The sequence below is a fragment of the Solea solea genome, chromosome 14, assembly GCF_958295425.1.
Source record: "Solea solea chromosome 14, fSolSol10.1, whole genome shotgun sequence".
NCBI lineage: Eukaryota > Metazoa > Chordata > Actinopteri > Pleuronectiformes > Soleidae > Solea > Solea solea.
In genome coordinates this window covers 18614265-18630746 of record NC_081147.1, presented here as the reverse complement: position 1 = coordinate 18630746, position 16482 = coordinate 18614265, and the positions used below count along the sequence as shown (strand labels likewise).

At 41.7% G+C, this 16482-nt stretch overlaps 1 protein-coding gene across 3 annotated transcripts in view; it reads left to right on the top strand.

The window, feature by feature from the left end:
• macrod1 (mono-ADP ribosylhydrolase 1) overlaps nt 1–16482 on the top strand; it is a 111341-nt gene that overhangs the window by 67498 nt on the left and 27361 nt on the right. For all 3 annotated transcript variants that reach the window (XR_009242077.1, XM_058649236.1, XM_058649237.1), the window contains exon 5: nt 9669–9785. Coding sequence is in view for 2 of the 3 variants with exons in the window: in XM_058649236.1 (XP_058505219.1) it covers nt 9669–9785 (117 nt within the window). In the remaining variant the exon portion in view is untranslated. The remainder of the gene's footprint in view (nt 1–9668; nt 9786–16482) is intronic.

Below are 16482 nucleotides of genomic sequence, written 5' to 3'. Positions count from 1 at the left end.
CAGTATAAATCCTCCTCTGTAGAAATGCAAACCATGGGCTTTAGTATGTCTTCAAAGAAGAAGAGTGGTACATCTGCTTGGTCGGTGTGTCCAGCTCCAGAGGAGGTAAAACACCTCCAGACTTTCCTTGGATTCATCAGGTGTTTGTCCACAGAGAAATGCTGGTTTTTGCCCTCCAGGTAAATTCTACTTTTTATCCTCTGAGATCTCCTCAAGACACTGTCTTTTCACAGTTGTTACGCCGATTGAATTTTATTAGACATAACAAATTCTGTATGTATTCTATCTCTTAGGGAAATTTCTGATTTTCATTTTTGAAAGCAGTGCACACACACTCTCTAAAATATATATTAAAAATATGGATTTTTAATATGTATGGAAGTAGTAGTAGTAGAGTATTTGTTTTCGATCTAAGAACCTGCTTCCTTTAAGGTAAGGTTACAGTGCTAGCCACTGCTCTCTGTGTCACCTCTATTGCCACTTGTCTCAAAACCCTAATAGAAGATTATCGCAGCGTGAAATGCATATTTGTGTGTATTCATTCACCATTAGAGCGGCGAATGCAGCTAGAAGCAGTGGAGATTGCTTTGTGAGATGGGTGTTACTTAGTTTTCCAACTTCTTTATCCTCACTGTCTCTGACAGTAATTACCAAAACAACCCCTGAATGTCCAGTTTTTATAAAGCAGGGGAAAACACTTCTGGAGCTTTTTGTCGGTGCGTATTTGCATCTTCAGCCATACTCCAACTATTTGCCATTATCTATACATACATATATATGTGTATATATATATATATATATATATATATACATGTATATATATATATATATATATATATATACATATATATATATCTTGATTGAAGAGGGTGTCGCATGTAGCATTGTGAAAACTCATTTGGCACTGGCTTGAATGTAAAAGAATAAGCCACATGTTTTGGACAGGTGGAATGGATAACGCGTCACTTTAACTACCGTATTATGATTAAGATTAAAAAGCCAGAAGTTATCCTTGAACGACTGTCACGGCTTCCCATCTGAAGTCATATTTGCGGCGAATGGAATCATCTATTCAAAGCCTTCACCTGCTGTGATGTGCTGAAATTGAATCGTAACAGGTTTGTGATCAAACAGGGACACGTAGTTAAAAACAGGCAGAAACAGGCAGCTGGTATTATAGAGATGTGGCTCTGGGTCTGTGGGGACAGAGTGCACAGGATGTAAACCAGCCATACACATTTGACTGGTTTAGGTGTTGCACGACATCTGACCCAGATAGATGAGCACAATCCCAATTAAAATTTCATTCACCTCCCCTTTTTTATTTGGGGGAGATAAAAAAAGAACAAAATCCTTTTGCACTGGATTTCTTGACGAGCTAAAAAAAGAAGAAAAAAAAAACAGGGTGAATTTGTGTGCACTGACATCTATAATCAATCCTCCAGAGCAGGGCTGGGGTTTGATACCCTGCACTCGCTCAGCTGTGGTCCTAGTGTGTCTGCACCTCTCTCTTTCTCTCAAATTGTCTGGATGAGGAGAAAAATGCAGGCACAAGATAGGCTTGTCTCTTTGCCTTTCAGACTAAATGAACAAGAGGGCATGTATTGTGAATGAAAGGGAGGGAGGATAAGATTGGTTTTGGGAGAGCAAAGATGAGACGAGCAGCAAAGAACACTTAGTGTCCCTTCCACATGCAGACAATAGGAAAGTGTCTCAGCTGCATGCCTACATTCTGTTTCACCACTGTGTGTGTGTGTGTGTGTGTGTGTGTGTGTGTGTGTGTGTGTGCGTGCGTGCGTGCGTGCGTGCGTGCGTTAGTGAGAGAGAAAGGAGAGTTAAATGAATAGTTAGCGTTAAACACAACAATGCACGTTCAGGTGCATAAAAGTGTGTCTGCGTCTACAGCTCAGTGTGAGGAAGTGTGCAAGTGTGTACATACACCACCAGACCCATCCTAAATGTTGCCTTGGCAACAAGCTGGCTGAAGTAAATGAGTGTCCTGACTCTGCTGAGGGATTGTGGGAAAGCAATATGCCAGTGTTCCGCCCCATTAGTTTGACGGACAGTGTGTTTGGCCTATAAGAGGTCAGCTGGCAAGGGCAGCCATATTAGTATTCCATAGGAGAGACTTTCGGGATTGGTTTTACTCTAATGTCAATTTACCTGTATATGTGTGTGTGTGTGTGTGTGTGGGGGGTTGGTTTTTAGTAAGGAGTTAAAGCTTGTCCTGGCATATAAGGTTGCAGGCAGGCGTGTGCATCTGTTTGTGTTTGTGAGGCCTGCTGGGGGTTGCAGGCTCTTTGCCAGGTAAGCATATCGCCAATTATCACCTCCCAGTCCCCCATTTCTCTGGCTGCCTCCCTCCCACTTTACCCAAGAGTCAGTCAATATAGAGCCTGCGAGGGAGTCATGATAATACCTAAACTGGTCAGCTGCCTGCTTTGCTGGCTGGTGACTTGTCTAAAGGAGCCAAAACACTCATTTATACTCCCAGTTCTGCAACAATCCATCCATCCTGCATCCTTTGTATCCTTTCTCCTCTCTGAACCCCTGCTTAACATTCATCTCATCCCCTTTTATCTAGCGCCTCCCTCCCACTCTTGTCCTCTTCAATCCCCTGTCTGGTTATTCTTTATGTTCTTACACATTCGTCGCATCTTTTGGTCTTATCATACTATTTTGTATGGTAATGAAGGCCAGATAATTTGAATATGGAAATGGTATGGACACTAAAATATTTTTAGTGTCCAGCAAAGTAAATGAAATCCATGACTTCTCCTTCTTTTAATCTGTTAATGTGTCTCAGCATCATTAGGTGTCGTCAATTATGGGTAATCGTTGAGTAGTTAGCATGCGACAGAGTCAATGGAGTATGAACAACAAGTATCCTTTGACACTGCAGTGGGCTTCTGCTCTCTCCACGGTCTGAACCGGGATGATGTCACTCCTGATATATGGCGCAGCGTTGTTGAGTTGATGTATGAAGCGGAGTTTTGACCTTATTATCAAACTAAGGGGAATTGATTTGCACAGGTGAATGTACATTGCAAGCAAATCTGACAAACAGAATAGCCACCGAGGGATGAGTCTGCTGGTTTCAAAAAGGGACTCTGTTTGAAGTCAATGGGGAACTGAACCTACTTCTCAGTTGATTTATAAAGTCAATAAACATTTGCCTGAGGAGTTAATAGTCTCAATCACTCGTTTGGAGTCTTCTTCAATAGACCTCTCAGTTTGCTCACACTGCTATGTTGGCAGGAAAAGCCTCTGAAAAATGAATGGCACCAGTGCCTATTTCAAACTTAAGAGAGATCAGACAGAGATCGTTAAGAGGTCCGACTTTGTCCAATAAAGGGTTTATAAATGTCATAGTGGATCTCAAAATACAGTAAGGCTTTACATTTTAGTCTAGTAAGTGCTGCCACGTCTATGGATGTGAACATCGCCGCTTCCTGCCAAAATGGCATTGTTTTGGTGTTGGGATTGTGTGATGCCAGCTACCGACACTCTATAACACATGGTGTCAGTTTTGTAAATGATGTTCCCATTTACAGTAAAAATATATGATTAGGTGAAGCACATATTCAGTTCCATTCAATACAGTTTAGCTTTATTTGTACCAAGGGGGCAATTCAGGGTCTCTTAGAGCCTCTGAACGTCCATTTGTAAAGTGTCAACATTGCCAAATCGGGATTCTGGAGACTTGAAACTGGGACATTTTTTGATGGGTGACGTCACGAATGGTTGACACTTGTAATAACATGCACACAATGTTCCCCATCTTAATTAAGCATGTTAGCACTCAAAAAGCTAATTAAACACCAAATCTCCACTACAGCTAGAATGTGTGACATTACAGTCTTCAATGCAGAGAAATTAAATTCCCCCTTTTTAAAAATTAATTTCAAGAAGATAAATATTTAATGAGGAATAAAAAATGCAGTCATTTCACCCTTGGCAGCGTGACCAGATGGACTCTGATATTGTGCAGCAGACATAGTAATAATAATATTGATACATTCATGCACTGAGGAAGTACTGCTGGTGCAGCTTTCACTTGCACTCCCCTCTGCCTGTGAATTCCCCCTTCATATTTTGGACTGTGGTGAGGTGACAGAATAGTGTCTGAATCGGCTCAGTTGTGTGTGGCACTCACGCTGGGCTATTACACCGGCTCCCACAGAGTCAGAAGTTACTACATACTGAAGGAAAGCGAACACAGGCTGTCCTCACTGAATGTAGATGGAGGGACAGCTCGCTACACGAGAGAAGTGGGAGTCACTGAGAGGCTGAATAAATGCATGTATATTTATTAGCCTTGCTCAGCTGGTTCCAAAGAGAGAGGGATGGAGTGAGGTCGCTCTCACACCTAATTGTCTGCTAGACTCAGTACGATTGTTCGGTTCAGTTGGGAGTTGCAATATTCAGCCGGTCACACTTCACCTTAGTGAAACGAACCGAACCTTTAGAATAACATATTCCCTTCCTCGTCTGAGGTGGCGCTGCATCAAATCCTGTTTTTATGCGAACATACTACACATGTACGCTGGAACAATGGGCTCAGCCATTTCTCTTGGCTATCGTTCTACACGCGTGTATGATTTGGTTGTGTTTTCCCACAGTGCCCTGCGTTGTAATCCACTTCCTGCATTTGGTTCACTTGAAGCGAACCGAGACCTACGTTTTTAGGCGGACTAGAGTTCAGTTGCACATTCACACCACTCCAAACGAGCCGGACTTTCCAAGCAAATGAACTAGGGTTTAAGAAGGGCTGGTGTGAATGCACCATGAAATAGAGAGGGACCTATACTGTCTCTCCTCCTCTCCTCTCCATTTGACAGGGAGTAATCTTATGTAAACAGAAGAACATCAAAAGATTAATCTGAATGTGCAAAGAGCGATTCAAGCGGAGCTAAAAGGACACAACGTGTTGACTTTAACCATTACCTTTTCCCGTTTAAAAAAAGAAAGTTGCCGTATTGTGTTCATGCATCCCCGGAAATGAATGACATGGTGATAATGACGGCAGAAATTAGTTAGTGGGCCAATTTAGAGTGTGAGTGTGACAACAAACCCCCAGAAGGCAGTCAGCCATGGGCCACACCAACGTCCCTCCCTCATCATAGTTCTATCTGTGGACTACCAGAGACACAAAACCTAACAAAAGGAAAGAGAAAAATCTGTTTCCAAGGGGGTGCGGACATGGTAAGTGCTTACCAAAAGATACTCAGGGCCCTTCTGTGTATGCGTGTGCCGTGTCCTCAGAGTGTTGCTACACATTTCCATGTACAAAGCTGCTGTTCACGTCATACTGAAACGAGAATCCGCGTTAGTCTAGCATTCCATGCACATGTACTCCATCTGGCATTCCATTCCAGGAGCGGTAATTTGTTTCCCCGTGTGTTTGTCATTGTGTTCCTTGAGCGCTGGGTTGTACTGGAGTGGGCGGGTAGCAACAGATCTCCTCACATAAATGCTGCGGCTATTGTCGTCTTCTTTGTTTGTCTGTACTGGAAAATGTTGTAGTACATGGAGCACACGTTCACAAGATGTTGGGTTACCTATGTAGGTTCACAGAGTACAAGTACAAGTATTATTATAATTATGATAACCATTGTTTTTCCAGAACAGCCTCACTGAAATGAAAACCCTTAGTAACAATAGCGTCCCAGCCAAGACAGGCATTCAACAAGGTTTCAGACAGTAAAATTAACACAAGAAATGCAGAATGATAAAATATGAAAACACACACAATATACGCAGCCAGATTTGCTCGACTTCATGTTATTTAAAGCCAATTTAAAGACATTATGAGAGCAGCTGTTTAAGATGTAGCTGCTTTTGTAAATGATTCCAAACTGATGGAGCGGCGTAATGCAGAGCTGAGCGATTTTTGATAAAAATGAGTCCTGCAAATGTTGGCCATAGTTTTCCACCACTTTTAAGAATGATGCAGAGCCTTAAATAAGGAGAAAATAGGCTGTCATTATAACAATTTGAGAAGCATGAAAGCCAATTGGGTTTCTTGTCATTTATCATGCTTTTGTTGCGGTTGTTTACTCACTTTTTCTGCTGGGTTTTGTGGCTATTTAGCATCACTTTGCAATCATTTGCATGTTTGTTTAGATCTCTTTGTTCAACACTTCATCACTTTGTAGTGATTTCTTCACTTCATGCAAAGGCTCTGATCCAGGCGTCTGCGTCTTTACCCATGTAGGTCTGTTCTGTAATCCATCAATGATGCTAATAAGCCAACCTATCACCTTGGCACCAAGGGTGGCCAGTCAGACTCTGGTTCCCTACCAGTGTCGCAGTAAATTACAGTAAATAAACAATACGTTAATCAAGGTTATGGTAATTACTGTTTTGACATTTTTATGGTCATGTGCCTTTACTGATTTCATTAAACTCATAAATTAACTCCCGACTTTTTTTTCTTCTTTTTATTTTTTGCTTGGACTAATTACCTAATCAGGGTGTTTGTTGAGTTTTCTGTATGTGCTCACATGCATATTTGTACTGTGTGTGTAAATGAGACACATTGCATTTGCAAAACAGGCATTTTGTGAGGGACTGTCAGGCCAGTAAGCATCACTGTATCTCTGTGCTGTCCTTTCATTTTTACTGTAGGAAATGTTAAGGTTTTATTATTTACACACGCAAACACACACACAGTTATGCACCTTTTCATAACTGCGATGATAACAACAACAGATACAATTCAATTGTGTTTTGTGTTGGTTGGTTGTTTCAGCTCAGTTTCCATCCCTGTTAGTGATGCTGTTTCCATATCTACCTTCAGGCTCCCCCTCTTTCCATCCCCTCCTCCTTTTTCCATCTCTCCGTCCTATCACTTCCATCTATTTCAGAGTGAGACTCTTTTAAACTCACTGTGTGCTCTGTGTGCTCTGTGTGTGTGTGTGTGTGTGTGTGTGCACACCTGTATCTTTGTGAGAAGTTGAACTAGTCAGAGGCATAGACCTGACAGTGCACTCACACATTGTGGATATTATATAAAAATTCCAGCACAGGTGCAATCTAATCATATGCATGCAATCTTTTTTATTTTTTTTAAAGCTTAATACTACACAATCCTAACAGAGCTCTCTGTCAAGGACATTTCCCCCCATTATCTGTGTTGTTGTCAGACAACAACTCTGGACATCATGTCACCTTTGTTTTAGCCACATTAGTAAATCTGGCTATGAAGTTGGCCTCGACAGACACTGCTCTGCTAAGAAGCAGGTATCTGGTCATAATACTTCAAGGAATACTTCAACCATTTGCATTTAGCTTTGTATAACTAGAATAGGGGTAGTATTTTTGAAAAAGTGTGCTTCCCAACCTCAGTTTCCCCTGAGTTAAGAAATATCTTCATTCTTTTCTTTGTTACGTGCCCACCAGTGACACTTGGTCCTGTTAGCGTAACTGTTAGCAAAGATGGCGGACACTGTTTACATTCTGGGAATGAGGTCCCGTCCACTACGAGTGGGTCTAAAAAGTGTGGAATCAGCGTTGCCGTTTCAATCCTCGGACCAAGGCTGAACTGAACTTTTGCAGCCCTAAGCATGTAGCATGTAGCTTGTAGCGCTCAGAGCTCGCCTCTCACATACTCACACGTATGTTGAGCTCACAGTGCAACCCAGTTCCTCGTCGCACAGCATGACACGGCGCACGACAGCTCAGCACCGCACGTGATGCGCCGACTTAACACAATAGTGTTCACGTCACACCGGACCTCTTTGTGTAGCTCCTTATTTTGGCGAAAAAAACAAGCCGCTGTAACAGCTGGTCTGCGTATACAGTCACAAGTAAGAGCCACAGGCCGACGCACTGAGCTGTGACATATGGACGGGTGTTATTATACTATTTGTACCAAGTGCTGTCAAGGCTCTCAGTGCTGTGACAAACTCACTCCTGACAGAGGTGTTTTAGTCTGGGTTAATTATAGTGTTTGCACCAGACTAAATTGACTTTAGTGTTCTTCCATAACAAAAAGCACTGGCGTGTCGGGCTTTTTTTTTTTAAATCTATAAGCTTTCACCTTTTCTCTTGGAGAAATGACATTAATACTGTAATATATGCAAATTTATTTTGCTCATGACATTTGGAGGGGAAAATAAGTGTTGATTGGTAACGTTGTTTTCAAAGGTAGGAAGCACTAAGTTGTGAGGAGATTCAACAGTGGATGTGCTGTATATGCACAACACTGACGACTATGTCGCCAGAACCTCGTGTTTGGTTCAGGCAAACAAACTGTGCAGTGGTTTAGTCTAAGGTCAGATTGATTTTGATGAAATATTAATTAAGTGAACACATCCATCCTCTGTAGTGCTTCTGTCCGCAACATGAGGATCATCTTTTCTTAATCAAGTGCTGTGAGTGATAACAGAACATGGAATGCAAGTGTAATATTATTATTTACAGTTATTATGCTGTTTTGTCACTCATCACACATGTTTGTCTTTATCCAACAACTGTAGTGTCTAGATTGATTTGGATATTACACATGGTCATACTTTGAGTTCACTTGGATTAATTGTGCAGCCCTAGTGAAAACCGTATAAAAGCAACCATTATTAAACTGTCACTGATGTTGTGTTGCAAGGCGGATATTATATTATTGAAGAATCAAATGAAATGTGTTTTCAGTGTACAAACATCGCCCATGTTTTGCGGGTTACATTAAAAACACACCCTCTTTGTTATGTGTAATTTCCTGTGTCTTGTTTGTTTATTTAATCTTTTTTTAAATGATAATATCTAGTCTTTTATAATTTTATATCAATATAGAGCGTTTTTTCACTTACACTGCCCGGATGATCACTCAAACTTAACGAATTAAAATGTAACACAAAGAGAGTGAACAGCTGCACATTCATAATCCTCATTTCCCTTTATATACTGTAAGTCATCACAGTATCCCGTTGTAGTGGGAGTGATTTGTTTATTGTGGTCGCGCGGCTCTCGTACAGTGTCTATTTTTGTTTCGAGCAGGATTTACTTTAAGTCAGATTCGTCCTTCTTTGCTCCATTACACGGAGAATCATAATATTAAAGCTGTTAAAATCAGGATTGTTTGAAAATTAACTCTGAGGAAATGTGTTGACTGCAGTGGGGGGAGGGGAGGGTAAATATTCTGACTGAACTATAATTGGCACAGCTGTAAAATTGCTTTTCCTGCATCACTAGCCTCCCGGAAATGAACTCAGTCACAGTTTTTAGATGTGGTGTGAATCAAAGATTGATACACATTTTTCAAAATATTATGTAGATTTATGAAAATGTAATTAATAGAGACTAATTGACCAAAAAGTCAGAGTCAGCCGAGCCCTTAATACATTAAATCGAGCAATTAACTATTGCACTACCCTTAAAAACCCATCAAATTGACTGATGTACAGAGAGATAGAAGCTTTGACTTGTAAAAAAAAACCATTGGGATGAAAGGTTTTCAACATGCTGAAGACAGGAAATGGAACTGTCCAGCAATAATACCAAGCCGTTGTCTGAATCTTCCAGACATAATCTTCTGTATAATCTTAATCTATACATGCGTCACCTTGACTTCATACAACATTTTGACTCCATTTTAAGAAGTTAGAGTGCAGGGATTTCATAAAAGTAGGCCAACTCTTTGAATCTCCTGTCTTCTCTCCTCTCTCCAGTGGATGGAGCGATCCATCGCGCTGCAGGTCCCGTGCTAAAAAAGGAGTGCGCTTCCCTCCACGGGTGTGAGACTGGAGAGGCCAAGATCACCTGCGGCTACGGTCTGCCAGCAAAGTGTAAGTACACCGTGTGCGTGTGTGTGTTTTTTTTAACGTGACTTTCTGTGAATCCAGTGAGGCTGTTCTGTGCGCTTGTACTGGACTGCCTGCAGGTGTGAATGTGTGGGGAAAGTTTGACAGCGATGCAAAGAACTGCTGAAAAAGAGCAAAGATCCACACTTGAGTTTCCTCCAAGTAGATTTATTTATTTATTTATTTATTTTTTTTACACCAGACGAAACTCAACCACCAGCAGAAACTCATCTAGGAGTCGACAATATTGTGACTTAGTGTGCTCTTTTTATAGCAAAGTGGATTGCACTCAGTTATTAAGTGGCACTCCTTGCGCAGCTGTGCGCTGTGGCAAAACCGAAGATTTAACAGGGCAGATAAGGCTTTCTCGAGGTGTTTTAGTGAGGTAACAGTAAATAAATAAATAAATAGATAAATAAATAGATGAAATAGAATCCGGTTTATCTGCAACACAGCATGTAAGTCTGGGTCGAGGGCTAGGGTTAGGTTATATCATCACTTGACATAGACGTTAAGGGTTAAGGAGAGAAACTGAACAGCAGTAACCTTTTGAGTCAGAAAGGTCATAACAGACAGGAGGTTAAAGTTTAAAATACCAATTCAAGTGCAGTCTCTTCCTGAGTCTGGGTCAGTTTGATATTGTCTTCCATTTTGCTTTTGCTGTCTAAAATACCACATCATCACAGACGTCCTGTCACTGCTTTATTTATAGAAAGTTCTCATCGGCTCGCCTCTGCTGGGAATTAACAGCCGAGTTTGCTTGATTCAAGGGGAAATTCCACTATTACACACTGAATTCTATCTATTAATTTATTCGTTGTCTATTTTATGTTTTCAAAAAAATATGTAAATAAAAACCCTTTGTGGCATCAGTGGCAGTTATTTTTAAATAGTGTAAATTATTAACTTATAAAGTTAAGATTGAAAAAGTAATGTTATTACATTATCAGCATGTGTAATACAGTGCAACAATGTGCTATCATATTTTACTTATTTATTTCAGCCACCAAGGAATTAAGGTTTTTTTCACCTTTTTGTTCAAATAGCAGAAAGACATTTTACAATGTTTACATACATATTTGTCTACATTTATCACAAGTCATATCGTCATAGCAATATGCAACGATGTTATCATAAATCGCATGTTTCCCTCAAGTTATGCAGCCCCTAATTAAACGGCTCGATATCTTTAAAATGTGTTCAATTTAAATTCTGGCTTAACATGAAAGATTGTCTATCATGCAAAGACTTTAAATCAGTGACTCCCAGTGTTCATTATCTCATGCTGCATGTAAATTGTTGTACACAGTTCAAAGCCTTCTCTTTGCCTCTGCGTGGAAGTTCAAACTTGATTTTTGTCAGGATACAAGGCCAGTTGTAATAACTTGTTAGGTTATATAATATAAACCACTCCACCTAGGTGTGTGTGTGTGTGTATGTGTGTCTTCCTGCATGCGCACATTTGTGTTAGACAGATATTAAAGGGGGAACTGAGTCTGTGATATCAGCTTATGGTACCACTGAGAGTTTGAGTTCACAGAAGACGAGAGGAGCAATAACAAAGGCAAGCTCAATGCAGGAGGAGGGGAGGAGAAGAGAGGGATAATGAAGGAGTGGGATAATGGTTAAAAAGAATAAAAATAAGATATAATAATGAGAGGCGTCGGGGAGCGGTCAGATATGATGGGAGCAGGAGACAGGGGGGAATTAGAAGGAGATGAGTTCTCACATTGTCTGTTCTCCTTTGTTGGTTCACTTGTTTAACTTTGAAGATCGCAGATGTAATTTATTCATGTGAATGGACACTGCTGCTTGTCACAGTGTGTATATAAACACATTGTGTGTGTGTGTGTGTGTGTATTTCTCTGTCGCTGACACAGTATGATGCCATGTACACTGGGCTGTGGTTACACCTGTTTGTGTTGCATTGAATGAAGGGTGTCAGTGACTACAGTTCAGTCTGTCAGGTCCTATCACTCTCTTACCTGTAACTATCCGTCAGCGTGATATCTGTGTGACTGAGTGCCTTTCTGAGTCACTGACTGACTTAACTGCATCTGAGTGTGTGTGCATGTGAATGTGTTTGCCTCCCTGTTTTTAGTATTCTGCTTTCACCCAGTATGTAGTTGGGGACTGGATCGCTTCTCCCAAGACGAAATATTAAGTCCCAAGAATAAGTCAACTCACGTCTGTTCCAATGCTTAAACACTCGCAACAGGACTTGATTACCTCCCAGCAGGAGGTAGAGGAAGGCGAGACAGCAAAAACAGAGGGAAAGCAAAAGAAAAGATAAATAAACAGTCGGAGGACTATGCGGGAACATAACGTTGATAAGCAACACTTGAAAATAAACCTCAAAAACAAAAGCGGAGGGGCTGAAAGACGGGTCCGGTGTCCAAGCCAACTCTTTGATCTTGTTTTGTACGGGCTTGCCACCAGATGTGGGATTTCGAGAGCGCCTGACTCACAAATTAGCAAACGGTCCAGAGGACCTGCTGTCTACCCTCCATGCAGAGTGTCCGTCGATGATCCCGCGGCCACTTAGCCAGCAGCATTCCACAACTGTAACCTAGCAACACGCAGCGCACATGGCACACTACTGCTGCTGTTTAGCAAGAGTCACATGCAATTTGTGATGTTGGCAAATGACAGCTGGAAATTTTCAAGCCGGTCCCTGCATAAATTCACATATTAAGTGAAACTTAAAGCTAGTTAAATCAGCAATCTGTCAGCTCTGGAATGAATGAGCCGGTGTAAATGAGGGTCTGATTAGGAGTGGTGCAGTTTGAAATCAGCCTGTTAGAGTGTTGCTCATTTGCGAGGCACATGCTTGCTGTAAAGATCCAGACTCGTGTAGGTGTGTGTGTGTGTTTGCGTGTGTTTTTCAGTTGCCAGACAAGGGATCGTGAGCCGTATGTGTTGTCCGGACAACACAGCGCCCAGAGCTCACCTGTGTACCGATAAACACAGATACACCCCTGCTAACCCGTTCCCCAGTCACCCCTCGCTCCCCAGCCAAACACACTAGAATACAACATAGCGAAACACTGGGGAGGTAAGGAGAGATGGGTGAGTCTATTAACGTCCTGTAAAAGACGCACTGTGCTTTAGTGACGTCAAAAGCTTACTCGCACCATTGAGCCTTACTTTGTTGATCAGGTGATACACTGTACAGTTATCACAGGAGTACGTGAAAAATGCCAAAAAACCAACGATGATTGTGCAACAGGCGGTCTATTGTCACATTTGAATAGTACTGCACGGACATTTTTTGGAGTGCTGCAGTTTAGTACACATGCAGAAGGAATAAATGGGCACTGGCTTATTTTACGTCATTCAAGTGTCATGCACGTTGGTCAGTATAAGTAAATCTATGGTAAAACTATCAGCGATTCTAGATATTATGTGCTCACTTTGAGTTTTACCAATCTGTATTTATTCATTTCAATTTAACCGTTATTCCACAAGAGAGTGCCACTGAAATTAGAATCTTTTATATAAGTGAGACCTGGCCAAGACAGGGTCACTTAGCAGCGTCATACACTTGGGCAGCCGTGTTACCAGCAAATAACATCAGATGAAAAACACATTTCAAGGCAGAAATAAATAGACTTTTATTTATCACTGACAGCTCACAGTAACCTCTCTGTTATTTTAATAAAGGGCTAGATCATTTGGTCTAATGTCCAGCTCGTGTGAAACCCCTGTTATTTTGACAGTGTTCATAGACTTCTACAGTTCTTGAATATAACATAAAACTGCTATTTTAAACCAACGCAATGTAGGATTTTGACCTTCAAACAATGTTGAGATTGTTTTGACTGACAACAGGGGGAAAGCCTCAGCAGGTCTGCATCACCTGCATTGGCACCATGTAATTATACATGAGCAAAATGAAAGGACAAAGACGCCATGGCAGAGGTAGCACAAAAACCGCAGAGGGTTAACCTTTGCTCCTCGAGCAGAGGGATACTTTGTTAGCTTGTCGTCTACATCTATTGTGTTTGAGCTGGCGTTGAGTCCAGCGTCGGATCGGACTCTTTGAATTCTCCACGGCGCTGATCAGTAAGTCACAGCCCTGTTTGTCGGCAGGTTGATAAAACTATGGTCGCAATAAGAGCTGGAACCTTGTTGTTTGCCGTCTCTTTTGCCAAATACCTCATAGTTAGTTTTCAGTGGTTCTGCATTTAGGCAGTGTTGGAATAACACAATCAGAGGTTCAAAAAGAGGGAGGGAATACAAGAAGCTGAAAAGAAGTGCTGAAGAAAATAAAGCAGTACAAAGCAACAGAGATATCACTCAAAGTGTCAAAATGTGGCTGCTGTGCCCCCCTCTCTTCCCGCACTGCCTCACATCTCCCAGTTTCAGTTCCCTCAGTGGCCAATTACCGCTAATTAAAATCCTGACTGTACTCCCCTGGACTCCCCCCTTTTCTCTCCTCCACGAGCCCCCATCTCTCTGCTTCGCCTGTCACCCTGACACTCTCTCTTGTCTGTTTCTCTCTTCTGAAGATGTGGTGTTTCTTCCTGTTGCGATCACCAGCTTTCACTGCTTGTTTCCCTCCTGTTCACCTTTATCCACTTGCGCGCCTCTCCACCCCCCCAACCTCCTCTCTTGTTTTTCTAATTCCTCACTTCAAACGTTTGGTTTCATCCTTTCTTCATTTGTTTCTTGACTGCCCTTCCACTACCACTCGTTCCCCCTCTGTTCCTATCATCAGCAGCGAGGTTTCTCTCGTGGTGCCAAGAGAATCGACCAGGCTCTGGGCTAAAGACTGTAGCTTTCAGACCTTGCTAAAAAAAAAAAAAAATTTGACAAGGTTGTCGACATATTTGCATCTTCCTGCCTCGGCGTCAGCAGTGTGATCCTACTAGGTGTTAAAAAGCTTCATCAAAGCTGCTGCTGTTGATGAGGAGGAACGTGATGATGATGATCATAGCAGCACCAGCCTTGGTGTTAATTCATTCAGTTAATTCATTTGCCTTGAAGGAGAAAATAGGGATGAAGAAAAAAAAAAAGCACCAGTGTTGCTTGGCTCAGGGAAAAAAGAGTTGGAGAGCTGGAGTGAGAGGGAGTAAAGAATGTCTTTGCTGTTCTCGAAATAAGGAGAATTATGTCCGCTCTTTTTAGCGGCCCCTTCTCTGTCGTCTGTTGTCCTCCTCTTTAGAGTAACTGCCCTTCTGTCTTTCTCAGAGAAAGGTGGAAAGAGATAGGGTGAGCCATAGGGGCCTTTACAAGACCCGAGCATTCCTTTTGTGCCAAAGCCCAAGCCTGGATTTAAGAGCTGTGTTCGCTTGGTTGAGCACAAACTGTGGCTTACAAAGGACCAGCTAGCCTTTTTCCTGCCTTCTGCTTTAAAGGCAGATAAAGAAAAGAGAGGGACAGATGGAAGTTTGAGAAGAGATGGAGAAAGGGGAGGAGAGAGGACTGATGGACGAATGGAGAACTGTTAAATATGGAAAGCGGGAGCAGCGACTCGTAGCCTCCCAGGTAAAAATGGTGAGAGACCGAGGAGGGAAGAAAGGCAAGAATGGTTGAACCAAGCGAAAAAACGATTGTGGTTATGACAATGAGCAGGAAAAAAAAGCTGGAAGTGCAGACAAAAAGAAAAAATACTGGGTGGGTGTCACCGGATGGCACTCCGTCAAGTTCTCTTAAGGCACAAGCCAGCGTGACGCCTACTCATGAACACAGGTTTTTCACCGCTGTTCTTCTTAGGAAACTGCATTGACTTCTATAGCCTAACAAAAACGTTACTCCTGACCTTAACCATAACCAGTTAGTGCTTAACACTAAACCTAACCAGTTCCTGGTCCTAATGAGGTTCTGGCTCAGGTTTTGGCCCTCATGAGGACCACTGGTCCTGACAATCTCAGTCAGTGTTTATGCCTGGAAAAGCTCCTAAAGCAGTTACAAATAAAAGTACACACAATTTTTATCATCAGGTTCATGTTTCAAATTCTCATCCTTATTATAAGTCATGCTGAAGCTTGTTGTAATAGCATTTTCAAGAGTTGTGGTTTTATTCTATTGTCTTGTTCAGTCACCCAGACATTAATTTATAAATAAATAAATAAATAAATAAATAAATTAATTAATATAAATTTTCATTGTCACATGTGATAAAAGGTTTACAGGAAACAATTACAAAACACAGTAGCCTTGCTTTCTACTGGGTTTTGCTGCCCAGTTTGTCACAGTACCGATCCCTGGTCCAGGACTTGGAGGCCCCTTTACCAATCCTTTATGCCAAACCCACATTATGTATGCAGTTGTGAAGTGTAGTGGTAAAAATACCAGTGTTTTGTCTTATCAATTGTGAATTGAAATGTAAAGCACAGAGGAATGTGAAGAAGAATGTGTCACTCAACTTTTCTCACTTCAGATCAAGGACTGCGATGTGTGGTACTCAGACTCAAACGTGGTCCTTGAGAGGTTGTACTTCATAAGGATGCAGATATGGGTCAACAACATGTGGTATGAATGCAACAGGCACATGTCCTTTCTCAGAGTCATGATTGTGTCCTTCACAACAGACAGTAGCTGGTGATCAAGGCTTATGAATTCCAACATTTTGGCTGATATTTATTTTGGCTTCTTGCTGTCCTTGTACTAAGGTTGCTGTCATTGTTACCAGCAGCTGAGTGTGTAGTGAGCTGCTGAATGGCCCTGCCCACTCGGC